This window comes from Lepidochelys olivacea (genome assembly GCF_965140295.1).
Source record: "Lepidochelys olivacea isolate rLepOli2 genome assembly, chromosome: 21".
Lineage (NCBI taxonomy): Eukaryota > Metazoa > Chordata > Testudines > Cheloniidae > Lepidochelys > Lepidochelys olivacea.
This window is the reverse complement of record NC_140431.1, coordinates 584,859-602,609: the sequence shown is the minus strand read 5'-3', so window position 1 is coordinate 602,609 and position 17,751 is coordinate 584,859. Positions and strand designations below refer to the sequence as shown.

At 43.7% G+C, this 17,751-nt stretch overlaps 2 protein-coding genes across 3 annotated transcripts in view; both read right to left on the bottom strand.

The window, feature by feature from the left end:
* Positions 1–10,755, bottom strand: part of CSDE1 (cold shock domain containing E1) — a 51,149-nt gene extending 40,394 nt beyond the window's left edge. For both annotated transcript variants that reach the window (XM_084611407.1, XM_084611408.1), the window contains exons 1-2: positions 10,620–10,755; positions 4,639–5,032 (exon numbers count right to left, since the gene is read on the bottom strand). The gene's annotated coding sequence lies outside the window, so the exon portion shown is untranslated. The remainder of the gene's footprint in view (positions 1–4,638; positions 5,033–10,619) is intronic.
* Positions 10,756–12,441: 1,686 nt separating this feature from the next.
* Positions 12,442–17,389, bottom strand: SIKE1 (suppressor of IKBKE 1). Its single transcript, XM_084610863.1, has 5 exons — positions 16,701–17,389; positions 16,509–16,614; positions 15,582–15,724; positions 15,059–15,172; positions 12,442–14,554 (listed from the first exon to the last, which is right to left on the bottom strand). Exons 1-5 carry the CDS (start codon positions 17,121–17,123, stop codon positions 14,453–14,455), a joined length of 888 nt encoding a protein of 295 aa, XP_084466989.1. The 5' UTR covers positions 17,124–17,389; the 3' UTR covers positions 12,442–14,452.
* Between the last annotated feature and the right edge of the window lie 362 nt (positions 17,390–17,751).

The window sequence follows — 17,751 nt, the reverse complement described above, 5'->3', positions numbered from 1 at the left end:
CATTAATAGGGTTAAAAGGCTTCAGAATAGCTTGTATAATGGCAATACTTTTTAACTACAGAACAGAGGATTAGGCACTCAGTGTACTCAAGTCTATGGTTAAGCAGTGCATATTAGCGTTTGCCAACCAGAGTGAAGTTAATGATCGAGGCAGGTAGCACAACTCTGGCTGTAAATTTCTTAAGCCACAAAACAGTAGTGGATTTCCTGTTAAGTAGGATGGACAGTAAGCCTAGGGCAATCAAATACCTGCAAGGGTCAGGTTCTGACTCTTTCTCAAAGAGAAACTACATCAATGCTTTGGGTGGTGGCATAAGAGAAGAGTGACATGATTTTCAGTCTGGAAGTTATTGCTAACCGAGGGGACTGTGCTTGCTGCTTCTCAACAGAACTTCACTTGGAACACGTTACATACGGACTTTTTAAAAGTGAAGTAGTGTCATTTAAGGGTGTCAACACAGCCCACAAGTGCTGTTTTAGTTTTATGATCCATCCCAACCCCTCATTTTATAGTTTAAGATTAAAGGCAGATGGGGTAGCTTACACTAGGAAATAGTCACAGTCAATAATATACATCCCCACAGGATACACTTGGACCAAGTGGCAGTTAAACACCCCCCACCCAACAAAGCGGGCCGGAGGGGAGGAGGCGCGGGGAATGACATTTTCATGTGGTAAAAGTTTCTGAAACAGATACAGGAAAAAAAAAAGTCTAGGATTTCCAACTGGCTCAGAAGGAATTGGATTCTTTAACTTGTTAAAGGGTTTGATATTAGAAAAATTGAAAAGAGAGAATGTGCAAAGTTGTTAGCCCCTAAGATTCCCCATGCTATTAAAACATAGATGTAGACACTGCTGCCCTGACTTACAGATCTCTGATACAGGGGGGTCCTCTTCTGCTTTTTAGACCCAGATGAGGTAGAAGATGAAGAGAAAGGTAAAAGAAGAGAAGGAGGGGGAGCTGCAGGAGGGGGGAGAGGATCTGATGACACAGTATAATGGTTCTCCATCTCATACAGCTGTGATAACATAGTACAATATTATAACTAGTCAAAATTTAGCACAACTTTAAAGACACGCAAGTCAATGTTAGTCAAGTCCATATCCTATAAGAGGTTAAACTAATTAGAACTTCACACTGAAATAGTAAACCCGCATTTCAGCTGTTTGCACAGGTTTACTGAATTGTTTTCAAGAAAAGCATACATGGCTACATTTCTAGTCCTGCATTTCCATTTTCTTTCCACTCACAGGTTGGCTCAAATTAGCAGGAGCATAGCCAAGTGCTACACAAAAGCTAGAGGCTAAAAGGGGATAAACATTGGAAGGAGAAGTGTATAGAAGTACCTCTAGAGCAGAGGTAGTTACCACAGATGTTGTACATGGACTAATTAAAATCCTCTAAACTACAATTATAATAGCAGTTGCTAAAAATCAACTCAATTCAGAGCCCCTTTCATCTTCAAACTTCTTCCATTGTACAGTATGCTCCCCACTAGAACAGGATAGATGGTATTCTATTGTCCCATTTTAAAGGGAGAGCAGAACAGATTAGTTTAATGGAAGCAGTAGTTACCACTTCAGCGAGATTGAACCTGACACTACCAACAGTTGTCAGGGGATTGGATATGGCTCCCACTGAAACCTGTGGGAAGATTCTCATGGACTTAAATGGGTACAGGGTCAGGGTTTTGCTTTGTATCTATGCCAGTGGAGAGTTCCTCCAAATTAAATTCCATAGAAATCCTGTGTCCAGCAATACATTACTCAAATTGGAATATCTGAAAGTTGAAAGACTAGTTAAGTCTGACAGAACCTATAATTTTAGGACGGCTTGAGTGTTCCATCTTTCCCATTTTTATTAACATTCTATATCTTTCATTATAAAAGCTTCTCTGTGACCGAGAGGGCAGAACATAGACAAAGACAAATCCTGAGCGGTGCTGAGCACTTGAAAACTCATCTATTCTTACTGGAAATTGCAAGTGGTACACTTCCTGCAGAATGCAGTCCTTCATGTAATTTCCAGAGCAAGCTGAACCCTTCTCTTGCCCTAGATTTTAACTGTTCTCCATTTGGTATAGTAGCAAAATTGCTGGCCACTGTACAAGCCTTAGTTTAGGCAGCTGATTTCTCTTCAGCCATATTTAGCATTTTATTAAAAAGCCTTGAAGCATGTCATAGAAAGGTCTGTTCTTCTATGGAGCTAGGGTACAAGTGAAAATACTGAAAACTAATCATTTATGGTAAATATTAGATAAAAATGCAAACAGTTTTATGAACAGTTTCTGTACAGTCAAGTTAACTATCCCAGGTTTTGTTGCCATCACATTAAAACTTGTAACTGAACAAAACAAGTTTGGATCAGTAAAGTTATATGTGAGGCAGGACACTTTCCTTCTCCTGTGAAAACAGTAACTCCACCAAACTGCTTCAAAATCATTTTTCCTATTTTCTTGGGACATCCTAAGCGACAGGAAACATTTCATATTCAGGTTTCAGAGTAGCAGCCATGTTAGTCTGTATTCGCAAAAAGAAAAGGAGTAGTTGTGGCACCTTAGAGGCTAACAAATTAAGGTGCCACAAGTATTCCTTTTCTTATTTCATATTCAGTTATATCAGAATAAGAGATTTTTCTGCTACGCTGGAATTTTTAGAGCTTTCTGATAAGCCATAATGATGTGTTAAAAGAAAGAATGAATCCATACAAAAGTGAAAAGCTTTTAAGAAACCTGACCACTTTACCTTAGTCTTGTTCAGACTGATGCAATTTCTCAACTCAGTAATAACTTCTATGACTGAATAAAATGTTTCAAATATGAAACCCCACAGACACCAGGAAAACAAATCAAGTATCAAGAAATACATCAACTAAAGCTTAACACAAGAATTAGTTACATTCTCAGTTTAAACATTAGCAAGTAGTACAAGCTTTAGAGAACACCTAAAGAGTTTTAGTTGCTATACCAAAATGTACTAGTACATGATATCATGGAGATAATATCAAACGTACTTACCACTATAACACTAGATCCAAAGGCAAAATTCTAAAGCTACAAGAAGCTTCAAAACCATAACCGTGGTATATTCAGACAGATGCTCAAAATATCTTTATTCCTTAAATGTTACAATGATCAGAACGCCCTCATCAGCTCTACACTGTAGCAGAGCCTTCTGCCATAAGCCTAAATCAGACCAGAATTTCAGTCTTTGGGATACCCACCTTCAAAGTGGTGCAGCCCCTAGGGCACCTCCCTCTGTAAGGCAGACAGCATCAAGGGAATGCAACACCTTTAAGTACTCCCTATAGATTGGCTTTAACAGCCATCAACACTAAAATTTATTTTAAAAAAGAGGAGCTGGTGTCCTGAAAACTGTCAGTAGTGAGGAAATGGTTGGGGGAAGGGAATGAAATGATTTTCAAACTGAAAATAGTTCAGCAACAGTATGGGTGAAGCAATTAACCTACTCTGGAAGAGCTATAGTGATGGTGGCAGACACCTCACATTGATAAGAGGGCCCCAAGTTTTATTAAATCCATTTGAAAAATGGACTCTGCATGCTTCTGAAGTAGAACTGCCAGTAAATGCCAGATATCTTGGAACTAGAGGTATTCAAGTGTTACAAATATGCAAAAAAATTAAAAACTACGTTCAAAAAAACCTCAACTAACAAGGTAAAGACACTTTGCTGTCATTTCTCTTGCTCAAAAGGAAGTTTTTGCATTATACCATTTGAGCTAGTTTGGGTTTAATTTTAAGACATTCCAGAATGGTGAAATTTTTTTTTTTTTTTTTAAACTGATTGGCCATAAGATAAATTCAGTCCAATAGGAGATGCATTGCCCAGGTTGACACGAACATATGCAGTAGGGGAAGAAAACAGCAAGGAAAATTCAACAAGTTCTTTCCAAGCGCTTGATGTATTTCTACATCTATTTCAACTTAATTTTATAATGCTGAATATAACAAAATCAAACACGGTAACTGTGTCAATTTATATGGGCCGCTTATCTAGAGTCCCATCACAAAAGGTGCTCTTGAGGCAGCTTCCAAACAAGAGGCGAGATTTAAAAAAGGTTGGCGTTGCTGTACTAGTCTACAGAAGCCTGGATTGTTTTTTTGCAATGCAGAAGCCAGATGCTTTTTGCTAGACTGGACCCATGGGTACTCTCCAACTCAGCAGTCCACTACTAAAAGAAGTCATCTTGTACATCTAACCTTACAATTTACAGATGTGGGGACTATCAACTGCAGCAATATCCGTATTTGAGGAAAAATAGGAATTTTATTAAAAAAGATAACGATTTAAAACATTAGAGTAAACTGATATTTCAAGAGAAACCTGGAAAAAATTGCAGAAGCTTTGAGAAATGATTGCATGCATTTACAAGGTTGCTTTCATTTAAAACTATTTATGGGGTGTCTTTAGGAATTGTTACTTGTAGTTTGTACACACTTGGCCAGTAATGGAAAGCAATCTGGTTCTATTAATTCTACCCTCATACATTTGAGACCAACAAACACTAGCCTATGCAATAGTGAAAATTTGTTAAGTTTTATGTTATATGCCAAATAATTGAAGGATTTAGTTCAGAACCATTTATAACTGTTTAATATAGATAGTACATGCACCAACCTCGCAGTGATATTCAAATATTGCACTTTCAGTAGTATTCGCGGATTCTTCTGTTTCAGCACACGTTTCAAAGTATGAAGACTGCTATTCTTAAAAAAAAAAGACAGCGAGAGGAAAATGATCTATCAAACTACTAAAGAATATAACTGCTGCTGCACTGGGGAGTTTCAGTGCAGCACTGGAGAAAACAAAGACTACTAGCAGCGTTGGGACGTGCTCTTTTGAAGCTGTTGAGTAGGCACAAACTTCTTGTTTCAGATCAAGTGTTGTGTCTTCAGTGTAGGTTTACTCTTCTTTGGTCTTGTCTTGTTGTTACAATGTGGCGTGTTCCTTTCCTGATCTGAACTTGAAGCAGCAGTTTCAGGTGGTAAATTCTGTTCTGTTACACTTCATACTGGAGAAGGAAAAAAAAAAACACAAACACACACTAAGTATACTTGGGATAAACATATTACAGACCATAAATTCTGACCACCAGGTACTTTGCCACTACCTTAATGCTGCAGGTTTGTCCCATGATGGGCAAGATTATCTGCTTTTACAGATGCCCTCTAGTTTTCCCATTTTTGGTCTTAGATACCCAAGAGGATCCACCTCCAACCACGAAGAGAACAAACATTTCCAACTCATGACGGCCTCTGCAGATGCAGTAATGCTTCCCAAGAAAGCAACAAATTTTATTACATATCAAAACACTGCAACAGTAACCTTGCTTTGATCAATACCAAGTGAACAAAAGGTGTCATTTATGTGAATTCGAACCTTTTCCCCTAAACTGTTTATATCAGGGATCGGCAACCGGCAGCACATGAGTTGATTTTTAGTGGCACTCTGCTGCCAGCCAGGGTCCCTACTGCCAGCCCCGCTCTGCCCGCTGCCTGCCTGGATGAACGGAACTCCAGGCTGGCAGTGGGCTGAGCAGGGCCGGTGGCCAGGACCATGCCTGGCAGGGTCTGGTGGAGGGAACCCCAGACCGGCAACAGGCTGGGCAGCTCAGCCCACTGCCGTCCTGGGGTCCTGGCACCTGACAGCCGGGGTCCTGGCCACCAGCCCCGCTCAGCCCACTGCCAGTCTGGGGTTCCGTCTGCTGGCCCCTGGCATGCAAAACCTTAAATTACAGTAAATAAATGAAGACTTGGCACACCACTTCTCAAAGGCTGCCAACCCCTGGTTTATATGATCCATTTGACAGCACTTTATGTTTAGTCAGTTTCACAGTTTAATCAACAAGCCTTCCCTGCTGTTAATATGGGTCTTGGACACAACCAGAAACTTTAAAAAAAACCCCAGTGTGATCAGGGAGATATAGGTGCAGGTCTAGTACCTAGAACTACTTTGTCTTTGTATAAACTTAACTGATTTGCAACTGATGGTGTCCCTTGAATCAGTCATTGCTGTAAGTGAACAAACAGTATACTCGGACAATATAGATAAGTTGTACCATCAAGTGTCATTTTATGACATTTCAAAACCTCATTATGCAACACCTAGAGCCAATGAACAGCATAATATTAGACTATTTCTTTCTGTAGTAATCACTGGGCATTACAATCCTTTCCGAACATGTACTGTTTCAATTTCCACAAGCAGAGGGCTTAAAAGGGAAACAGACATCCAATATATCGGGCTACTAGGTGAAAGATAAACGATTTAGGGCATAAGTATATCCTACACACAAGCCAGTACAAGTGTGTTCCCTGGATGAGAAAACAGTGAAGTTACATATTGCACAATTGGTTGAAACACTACTCATTGAGAAGTTATCAATGGCTCACTGTCAAACTGGGAGGGCATATCTAGTAGGATCCTATGGGGTCAATCCTGGGTCTAGTATTATTTAATATTTTCCATTAACAATTTGGATAAGGCAATGGAGAGCATGCTTACAAAATTTCCAGGCAACACCAAGGTGGGAGGAGTTGGAAGTATTGTGGAACTCAGGATTAGAATTCAAAAGGACCTTGACAAATTGGAGAATAGGACTGAATTCAACAAGATTAAATTCAATAAAGGCAGTGAAGTAATTTGCACTTAGGAAGCAAAAACCAAATGTACAACAAAATGAGGAATAACTGGGTTGGTGGTAGTACTGCTGGAAAGGATTGGCAGAAGGTTAAAGTGGATCCACAAATAAAATACGAGCCATCAGTTGATGCAGCTGCAAAAAAGGCTAATATTCTGGGGTGTATTAACACAAAAGTTGTAAGTAAGATGAGAAAATCATCACACTCCGCTCAGCACCAGTGTCCAGTTCTGGGTATCACACGTTAGGAAAGATGTGGAAAAATTAGGAAGAGCCCAGAGGACAGCAACAAAAATGATCAAAGGTTTAGAAAACCTGACCTATGAGGAAAGGTAAAAAAATCAGGCTTGAGAAAAAGACGAATAAGGGGGTACCTGATAATAGTCTGTAAATATGTTAAGGGCTGTTAGAAAGAGGAGCGTCATCAATTGTTCTCCGCGTCCACTGAAGGCAGAACAAGAAATAAAGGGTTTAATCTGCAGCAGGGGAGATTTAGGTTAGATATTAGGAGGTTCTGGACTTCCCATCAGAGGTTTTTAAGAACAGGTTGGACAAACATCTGTCAAGAAAGGTCTCGGTTTACTTGGTCATGCCTCAGTGCAGGGGGCTAGACTTGATGACTTTGAGGTCCCTCCCAGCACTATATTTCTATTATATTCCCCACATCATCTGAAGGCGGAGGACACCAACTCAGCCTATGAGTGCCTTCTTTGCAGCATCATTCCCCCTTTCTCCCAGTAGGACTTGAGAAACCATCATCCACTGTGAAGCACAATACTGACTGAGTCCACACTGATTTAAGATTCCTCCTCCATAATCTGAGAATACCATACCAAGAGGGAAATTTTGGATCATCGGAATCTTTTAAGACAACCCATAACTCTTAACACAACTATGCTACTATGGAGATACAAGAGGGCCTGAGGTACTGCAGAAGCACAAGGCCTCCATGCAAATAGCTCTGATTCAGTGGATCCCTGAAATAATGGGTAAATCCAGAGCCAGATCCACAAGGATAGACTCACTGTTTTGCGGCTAGTGTTCCCCCCTTTCAGTTATACACAGTCCTAGTATATCTTAACAACTTTTCCACATAATTAAAACACACCAGCAGTACAAGTTTGCATCTCTCTGCATGATTCAACCTGGAAAAAAAGACACTTGGTTTTTGATGTTTCTTGAAAAGTTTAAGCTTATGGCCGTACCTTTAACGCTCCATCAGGAACAGGGAATTTGAATTAACATTTTGATGAAACATGGGTGGGTCTCTCAGCTCTGCATTTCATCCAGCTTGTCATAAAAAGCTGAGAATGTGCACCAAACTTTGAAGTTATTTATAACTATGTTTCCAAAAAGCATTAGGTTTTTAAGATTTCTCCCCTCACTACACCCACACAACACCTGCAACAAAACAAGCTATTTGAGAGATGCAGAAGAGAGTAAACTGAAAAGCTTTACCAAAATCAAGTGACAGTATCCACTTGACCATAATGTACAGAGACCATGCTGTCTTAAGAAGGGCCAATTGTTACCATGTAGCATTGTCAGTGCATATGAAGATTATATACTGACTTGACACAGAAGAAAATGAGGAAGGATGGAGAGAACCTACTGAGATGGTTGGGGGAAGGGGGATGCCTTGCAAACAAGTCAGGATCCCCTTATTAAAATACTTTTCATCCAAATTGCCTAGCACGCTATTGGTACTGTTAAATTAATGCTACATTAAACACTTTTTAGCCTTGCAAGAACATGACTTAGTTCTTTCATGAAGCTATTCAAAACATTTCTTATCCTAATTACAAGTCTGCCTAGGGCTAATTTAATTAGATATGGAAAAATTTTTAGCATACTTTCATTTCATAAAACTTTGGTTTGATGTAAGATGAGTTTACCATTCTTACAGTATTGAGAAAGGTTTGGTGAGTCAGACAGAACTTGAGTAAAATCTGAATGTGTGTCTGCCTCAAATTCTTTACTTTTCAACTCAGCTGCTATAAATACTCCTCCCAGCCATAAACACAGAGAGCAGCTGCCCAGCCCTCAAGTCACACTGGTCTCTGCATTTGTATATTTACAGCAGAGAGGATTAACTCAGAGACAAAGCTAAAGCTATACATGTTTTGCAGTTCAAGGTCTCTCAAGTTTTAATTAGTTTAAAAAAGAGGGTTATTAAGTACTCCGCACATGCATGTTTTCAGTTCATCAGAATCAAAAAATTGCAGAGCTTAAGCCACAACCATTTTCTGTTACCCATTCTTTTGAAACTGGGATGTATTCTCATGTAGTTTCAAAACACAACGCAACAGATGGGGTTAAAACACCATTTGTGTTTAACTCAAATGTGATTATAATATATCTCAAGAGAACAATGCTGCCATGTTTAATGGAAATTGGATGTTACATTTTTACCTAGCAAGCCACAGCTCTGAAGACAATACTAATAATTTATAGTAAAGTTACTTTGGAGATCCTTCAAATAGTTCATTGTTTAAGCACCTTCTATCAGCTAAAGGCAACAGAAGTAAGAACTCCAGAAGACTCCACAGGATATCCACAAAACTCGGGCAATGCAGTAGCAATTGTTAGATGCTATTGATCTGAAGCTGAGATTGTTTAAAAGCATGAGAGAGACTGGGAGGGGAGAGAAATCAAGGTAGATGTTGAAGTGACAAATTTGTTAGTAGGCCATGCAAGTTAACAGATGTATTTAACAACAATTCAAACTGGAACAATGGTAAATATTAAAGCAAACTTAGTTTTATCTTTTAAACTGGTCTAGAGCTAGCCAGTGTATCTTGTGGAATGACGTTATTACTCCAGACAAAGAACAGAATCTGATGCATCAGTCTCATTAGCGGGGCACCCACTGGGGCCTGCAGCAAACCAAGAGGCTCATGCAGACATTTACAGTGCACTGGAACATGGTATCCAGACGCATGTTAGGTTGGAGGGAGCGGCAGCTTCCCCATCCAGGCCTCCATGCGTCTCCAACACGTTACTTTGCAGCAAAATGGTGGCCGCTGGGAAAGACTGAGGAGAAAAAACCCCACGGACGTCCTGGCTTGGGGTGGTGCCGAACTCCTCAGCCCCGAACGCGCTGCGCAGAGAAGCAGCGCTGCCCTGCCGGGGGCTGCTAGCCGAGGCTCAGCGGAAAGGGGTGAGGGCCGGAGGCCCAAGCATGACAAAGCATCGGCCCGAGAGGGCGCTCCTCCCCGCAGCCCCGCGAAGGCAGGCCGTACCCCACGGCTCCCCGGCCATGACGGCTCCCCGACGAGCCAGCAGGCGCAGGGCCTGCGACCCTCGCCGCATACAAAGGGGGGGGGAAGGAAAATGGCGGCTGCTCCCCCACACACAAAGGAAGAGAGGCCTGGCTCCCTCCCGGGCGGGGCTAACTGCGCGCTGCATGCCGGGACCCGTAGTTCTCCCCCGCTCCATCCCCAAGAGCCCCTCGGCAGGCCCCTCACAGGGCACCTCGCAACCCGTCGTCCTCCCCGCGCCCAGGCCCCACCAAGGCAGCACCGCCCAGGCCTTCATCCCCCAGCAGCGCTCGCGGGCTGCCCTGCTCGGCGGCTGCCGGGAGCCGTAGTGCTGAAACGGCCCAGGCCCCCGGCCCCGCGCAGCTCGAACTACACCCCCAGCAGTCCTCGCGGCAGGCCGCCGCCCGCGGCACGCTGGGACTCGAGCTGCTCAGGCCCCATCTTCGGCCCGCAACCCGCGGGCCCCCCCAGCGGCTCCCGCGCAGGCCGCGGCTTACCGCGCCGGGCCCCCTCGGCCTGCCCGCGCCCCCCCACAGGAAGCGCGGGGGGGGCTCTGCCCGCTCGGGACCGTTGGGCGGAGGGGGCGACGGAGACGCGAGCTCCCAGGCCACGCCAGCCCCTCCCGCCGCCCTCAGAGCTCACGGGGCCCGACTAGGCAGGTGCGGGCGCCCCAGGGCCGCTCCTCGGGCCGCACTTACCCCAACAGCTCAGCGCCCCCGCTCCAGCGCCGCCATGAGCAGCACGGCACAGCACGTAGGAATAAATCCCGGCCTCTCGCGAGAGACCCGTGGGGAGGGGCCGGCAACTAGGGAAGAATGCGCGTGCGCGCGGGGAACTCGATGAGGGGAACGCGCAAGCGCATAAAAGGACCCCCTCCCCCCGGGAAAGTGCGCATGCGCCCCCCGGGCAGGGGGCGCTAGTGCGAGAAACGGAGCCAAGGGGCGAGGGCCCCACGTGCCCAGGCCGCTGCCCGGGGGCGCGGCCGAGGGACCCCAGGGCCAGGCTGCAGGGCGAGGAGCGGCGACCCGGGTTCCCGCGAGCGGGGCGCGTCTCGGCTGAGTGCCCGGCGCGCTGCCGGCACGGCCGCTCGCCCGCATCCCGCACCGAGCGCCCGCTGCGCCGGGGCCGCACAGCGACAACCAGACGGCGCTGGTGCGTTTTACAGCCGCCCGAGACTCGCCCCACCAGGCCTAAACGGCCGTGCTTCAAAGCGTAGCTCGTCTGGGTTCGGGCTTCCAATGAAGTTGATCAGTCTAGCCCCCAGTAAGAAATCCCTGTTTAGTTTTGCTGCTCTAGAAGAGGCAGCTGCAGTTGTGTAACGTCTGTATTTGAAAGCATTCGGTTCTAACCGTTTGAAAATTATTTACAATAACTTACAAAGCTACAGCGTGCTCTACTATCCAGAATGAAAGTACTATTTCAAAATAGCCTTTCCGTGTCAGTCATGAGACCCGAAAGCGCAGGGCAATAGATCTATTCCTGGAAATGTCCATACTGTGTTACAGACAGCTGTTCCACTTTTTTGGATTGTTAACAAGGACATGAGACGCAGCACTACAAGTAAAATGCAGGATTCCTTTGCTCACAGAAAAGCCTGAAATAACTAAGTGAGCTGTCCCTCAGGAAAGCTTATGCTCAAATGAATTTGTTCCTCTCTAAGGTACCACAAGTACTCCTTTTCTTTAAAGAAACCAAAGATACTTTTGCTGCATGGATTTGTCCTGTTACTCTTAAGGGTCAGAAATGTTCAGACCTGAAAGTGAAAAAAACCTAAATAAAATTATTAGGAATAGAAATAAGGATTTATGATAGCTGTTCTCTACAAGTTTTTTCTATTGGGCCCTACTTTGTCTAAAGAGACATTTCACAGTTTTGAAAGAAGGGGTTGTATCCTTTCTCTCCATGGATTAAAGTGCTAAGTAGAAAGCAACAGGAAGAACAAAGTGGTCTTTCAGATGTGGCTAGCCCCTGTTTAAACTTGTGTTGATAGGAAGGGGGAGTAGGGCTTTTCTATTGTTGGCCGCCAGTTACACAACTTCCAGAATCAATGGCGATAAGAGCACTTCACTCTTACGACAGAGCTACAGTCGGAGAGTATATGCTTTCACACAATATAAACATATGTAATTTTACCAATTCACAGCCCTGGTATTACAGTAAAACCCATCATGTGCTAGAGGGTATGTGGACATATAAGAATACAATCCTGTACCCCAGAGAGCTTGCAATGTAAAAGCATTCAGAGCATGTTCCTCAGTCAAATCTGACAGATGGCTGGAATTCCTCAGGAGACACTGCTGCAGAGATACATCACCCTCTCATAGAAGTCAAAGCCCACATTAGTGGAACTAACTCTTTCTGGAGGCTGACTTTTCTTATGCAAACTGGATATCTGTGCACAGAGCACTCATTTTTGTTTTGCCTCTATTATAACTTCTAAATAATTAGTCAAAGTAATTACATTGCATGGGGTTACAAGTGTTGGTAGATATCCATCTATATGAAGTATTACCATGTGACTGTGCTTTAAGAGATTTATTTCAAGAAAAATAAGAAGCCAATATACATACATGATAAATCTGAGATGTAAAGAAAACTATTTCAAGTTGGCTGACTGATTAGAGCAGGCAAATGAGAGAAAGAATTATCCTAGCACACCCCAGTAACGCTAATTTATTTATAGTATCTTCTTCCTTAGAATATTTACAGTGTAAATCAGAATGAAACAGACTGAGCATGTATCTGCTCATTATAGGAACTCATTTGACACTGAAAGTGGCACTGATGGCATATTTAAAGGCATAAAGCTACAATTGGTGCTAAGGAACAACTGAACCAGTTTCTACTAATTAGTCTATGTTTGTACAGCACAGCAGAGCAGCAATTTTCCTGTCAATTCCAAGTTCTGTACTCAGGATCCCAGGTCCTGGTGGTTGCAGTATGGTCATCCAGGCGGTGGAGTCTGAGAAAGGTGCCAACTTATTTCTCAGCACTTCCACTGAGGAAGATAAATTGTGGGAAGGAAAAGAACAGGGAGGTATTTTGCTCTTGGACCAAAGTTCAGATGCTGTGCTGAAAGGTTGGATTTTCAACAGTTAGGCACCTAACTCAGTGACTTCAATGGGAGTTGAGCACCCTTATGCTCTTCTGGAAATCCCTCCAATAGCAATAAGTCAAAGATAACAATACATTTAAGGTCACACATTCTACAGTGAACATTTACGTTTAGAAAAGTGGAATAGCAGAAGTACTCATTAAAACAGCACCCTCTTGACCCCTCTTCCTAGTAAGGATTTCAGTAGTGACTGTCTGAGAAGGCAACTGCTGCTCAGCTTCCAATTTCTTAAACTCCACATCTTAATCAAGCTGCTGTACAACCCAGTGTAGTGTCATGAGTGTGGAATGCATTTACGCCAATCTCACAGCACACATTACCATAAGAGCAAGATCCATAATAAATAATTATTCTGTTTGCAGCTCTACACTGAAGCGCTATGGTAAAAATTACCTTGAATACAGAAAAATTCTGTCTGGTCTCAAAGCACTCACTGAGTTATTCAGAAAAATAGCATTCTAGGTTATTTCATTTATTCTTCAACTGAGATGGAAGAAAGGAGAAGAGAGAATTTTTCTCCCATTATTTTCCTTTCCAGAAGTCCCTTGTCTCTACCCAACTCACACTTGCCAAAGATGTCCTGGGGTGAGGGAAGGAATTCTCTCCCAATCAAAAACATAAGGCCTACATCCACCTGTGTCCAACAAAAATCTCACTCTCAGAAGAGGATGAAGTAAAAACTACACTCTTGCTGGAACTGAGAAGTTTAGTATTAATTCATGAAAATAAATCTTTTGAATACTTGCTAACAGGGATAGACAGCCTGCATTTAAAAATTTATCGTTTCTGGATTAAGAGTGATGCTTTTAAACATTACCTAGTTTTTTGGGCTTTGGGTGTGTTCACTCCTTCCAACACAAGAGCTAGAAAACACGCAAAATTACAACTCTGCCATTCTCTGGGTCTGTTTACAATAAAAAGCAGAGAGTCTGTAGTTAAGTGACATTGTTAACCCAGCCAAATGCTGTGTGGAGAGTTATTTAAAGCAAAATTACAAGAGTGATGTTTAATATTTACAAGAAAACTTCTCCAATAAACGTTTTCACTCATATATATATAAGAAAAAAAATCACAGCTTGTAAAATGCTCTATAACCACTGATGAAGTGAGAATGCTAAAGTAGATTTGAATTGCAGGCCACAGAGTTAGATGTCTCCCATTGGGGCTGATCCAGAAACACTCTTCATGAGAGGAAACAAACAATTGCAAGGAGTATAGCTGCATAAATACCACATTGTTAAGCTGCTGTATACTGTTAAGACTGAGCAGCAATACAAACCCTTGCCATTAGAGGGTGACATGAGACAGGGATATCAGGAAACACATGAAGTAATAAAACAGAACTAAGATAAAATGTTTTCCTATACGGTGGTTGGTTTCCATAGAGTTTTGAAAGTCAGGAGTTTGGAGAGAGAGTTATTGTGTGACTTGAGATGCAATGTCAGGCAGCTCCTCTCGCCTCACCTCGATAGTTTCTTTGCTGATGGATAACAGCTCCCGCAGCTCTTTATTTTCAAGCTGCAAAAATCGATATATTGGCTAAAACAGAAATGAACTAATTCATAATTAAAATGTCAGTACTAAAGAGCTCTAACATACTGAAATTGTACAGTGGAGAACAACTCTGCACTGGCAGAGAGGGGAACTAAATAACCTAAGATGTCTTTTCTATCTCTTAATTCTACACATACAGACACCCCCCCACACACACCACAGAAGAACCTTGGGTGAATGGAGAGGCATAGGGGCTGTGCTCTTTATTTCACTTTTAAATGTTTTAATTTGGTGCCCAATACACAAAAATAGTGAGCACAGATGGGATATCCCTCTGTCTCTTACTTTCTGCTCTCCATAAATAGATCGTTAGGATTTCCCTTTAAAAAGCCAGCCTGGGTCATATCCTGTATGAAGCAGAAAGGATTTCTCTGAATCAGTCAATATCCCAAAACCTCACCCTTAGTGAGTATGAGTAAGCAACAGGTCCATCCCACAACCAACTTCACTGCCACACCAAGATCTTACCTCCAACTGGGCTAGTTTTTCCTGAATTTTACAGAATTGATCATCATCCATCTGAACAGCTTTTCTCATCACTTCCCCCATCTCACAGATTCTGTCCACGTGACTCTCAATTTCCTGCAAATACATTGAAGCAGGACAATACTATGCTCAGTTGACAGTGGCACCGTTTTACATCTTCTAAATACTTTTCCAATAGTGACAAGTAGGACTACGTCCCTTCTTGAATGAAGTTTATGTATTTTATTAGTTCCTTTTTAAAATGTAGATTTTATTAAGCTGAAGTTGGCTTGGAACTCTGGGTTACTGTTGCAGTGTTTATAGGAAGGAATGGAAGGTGCAGGAGGTCCCATGGCTTATGGAATCAGGAAGGATATTTCAGAGCAGAGTTGTTTGTGGGAAAGGATACAAAGTAAGCATAAAGATAAATGATAGTGGCAGAGCACAGGGTTTTTAAAGTACAGACTTTATTCCCAACACTTGGCAGAAATAGGTAAAATAATGATTACCGCTCTCCCCAACTTACCACAGAATGAGCAACATGCACTTTTAGGACGGGCTCAGCATCCACATCTTTTCTTCCCATTATTAAATGTAACATCTGCTTTCTGTACTTGCTCATGATAAGTTCCAAAGCATCTTGATGTTCCTCCAAGGAGATCCACAACTCTACAACATACAATACAATCATCATGAAACAACAATTTTGAAGGGCACCTTCCGCACTACAGTTATATGAGGTTACCTTCCATTATACACACAGACTTAATAAAGACAAGTTCCTAGCAGGTGGATAAAATCTCCCACACTTCCTGTTTAATTAAGTTACTTTAAAAAGAACATACTGTAAAGTTTTCAAGCAACCCAATTTCCCTCCACCTTGAATTGCACATTTAATTACAATCTAGAGAGAAATAAACCAATACATTACACTATGATGGAAAAGTTACTGGCCTCAGAACCCTGAAGTTTTATTTATACAGCAAACATTTTATTCAATATAATAGGCTCTAGAGAAGAAATAGCCTTTTCATAGGAGATGGATGCCTTTATTTTCATTGTTCCTCAAGTCATTACAGGTACTTCCAAAATGCACGTTTCTAAGCTCCCACCTTTAACACACTTTCTTCATAATAAAACCCCATCAGGAAACTCCACGGAAGGGATTCTTTCTTCTGAGACTTTAATGACAGGGTTAAGAAAGTTCCAAATCATAATGACTTTCCCTCAGTTATACCACTTAAGAATTATAAGAAGCCACTAGGTAAAATGTAAAGTCATAATTGTTGGCAATGCCTTACCTTTGCACATACAGTTAAGCACAAGATGCTAGGTATTTTAGCACATCTGCATTCCCTTTCAAGTTATGCGGTTTATAGATATATAATTTACTATTCTAAAGGTTCTAGGCATTCAAGTGTGAAGAGCAATCATGTAGAGCTAGACTACTAACCTCTGTTTTCCTGTTGCAAGTCTCTGATCTGTGTGTTTTCTTGTGATAGCAAGATGTGAGGTTTGTATTTAGATGTGTCCTTCAGATCAGCTGCATCTTCTTGGTACTTGAAAAACAAAGGGACACTTTTACCAAGGATAACAACATTTGTATAACTCTTTTGCATAGAAGAATGGTGTCTCCTGCACTAACCTTTTCTGACAGTGACGTTCCAATCTCCTTCATGGCTGCCACCCGTTTATGGAGGACAGTCGACTGATCAATGAGAGACTCTGCTGCATTATCATGGTCTTTCAGCCTTTCAAGCAAAGTCTTGGCATCTGTTAAGATCTTCTCTATCGTGCAGGTCATAGTGCGCACTGAGAACAAACAGCGGCAGTAGGTACATATCAGGCACCTGCTTCCCGTGCAGGAAATGCGCCCTCCTGCCTCAGGCGAATTAACAGGAGATTGGCCTGGCACGTGTCTGGGGAGGCCGGAAGGCCGAGGACACGACGCTGGGGCGTCTGCCCCCGGCCCGCCCCTGCAGCGCGCGAGGGAACTGCCCGACCGCGGCTCCCCCGGCGGTTGCCAGCTTTCAGCGGATGAATTCCTAGCGGAATCACCACATGACATTACCTTTAATTAAAGATTAATCTTCTAATTCCTGGAGACTCCAGGACAATGCGAGAGGGTTAGGAACCTACCCACGCCCCCCCGCGCACGCCCCCCGCAGCGCGGCTACACTCCCCCAGGCCGAGCGGGACGAGATCCAGTCCCGGCCCGAGGGCGCTGAGGCGGCGCAGGGGCTGCGGCCGGGCCCTCGCAGTCGCTTCCCCGCTGCGCGGGACCGCGGAAGGGCTCGGGTGGCTGGCTGAGGCCGCGGTGATGGGCGCCGCTTAGGCCCCTCCCACAGCCGTAGGGCGGCCTGGCCATGGGGGCGGGGCACCCTTGGACACTCACCTCCTCAGCCGTCGCTTCCGCGTCCCCACCGGGTCCTGCGGGACAGCGCATGCGCGGTATCTCCCCGGGACGGGTCTTGGCACCCCCGCGCGACGGGCGCCTGCGCATGCGTAGTTTCCTCCCTGGCTTGAGCGCAAGAGCGCATGGGCAGCTCTCTCCCCACCCTTCACTCAGGGTCACGCCGGAGTCATTGGTGCAGCGGAGGGTCCGTGTGGGCGGGGCCCCCATGATAACCCCCGACCTCTGACCCCGCTCCCACCCTGGGACCCCAGCCCTACCCCCGGCCCGCGCGGGGCCTGCT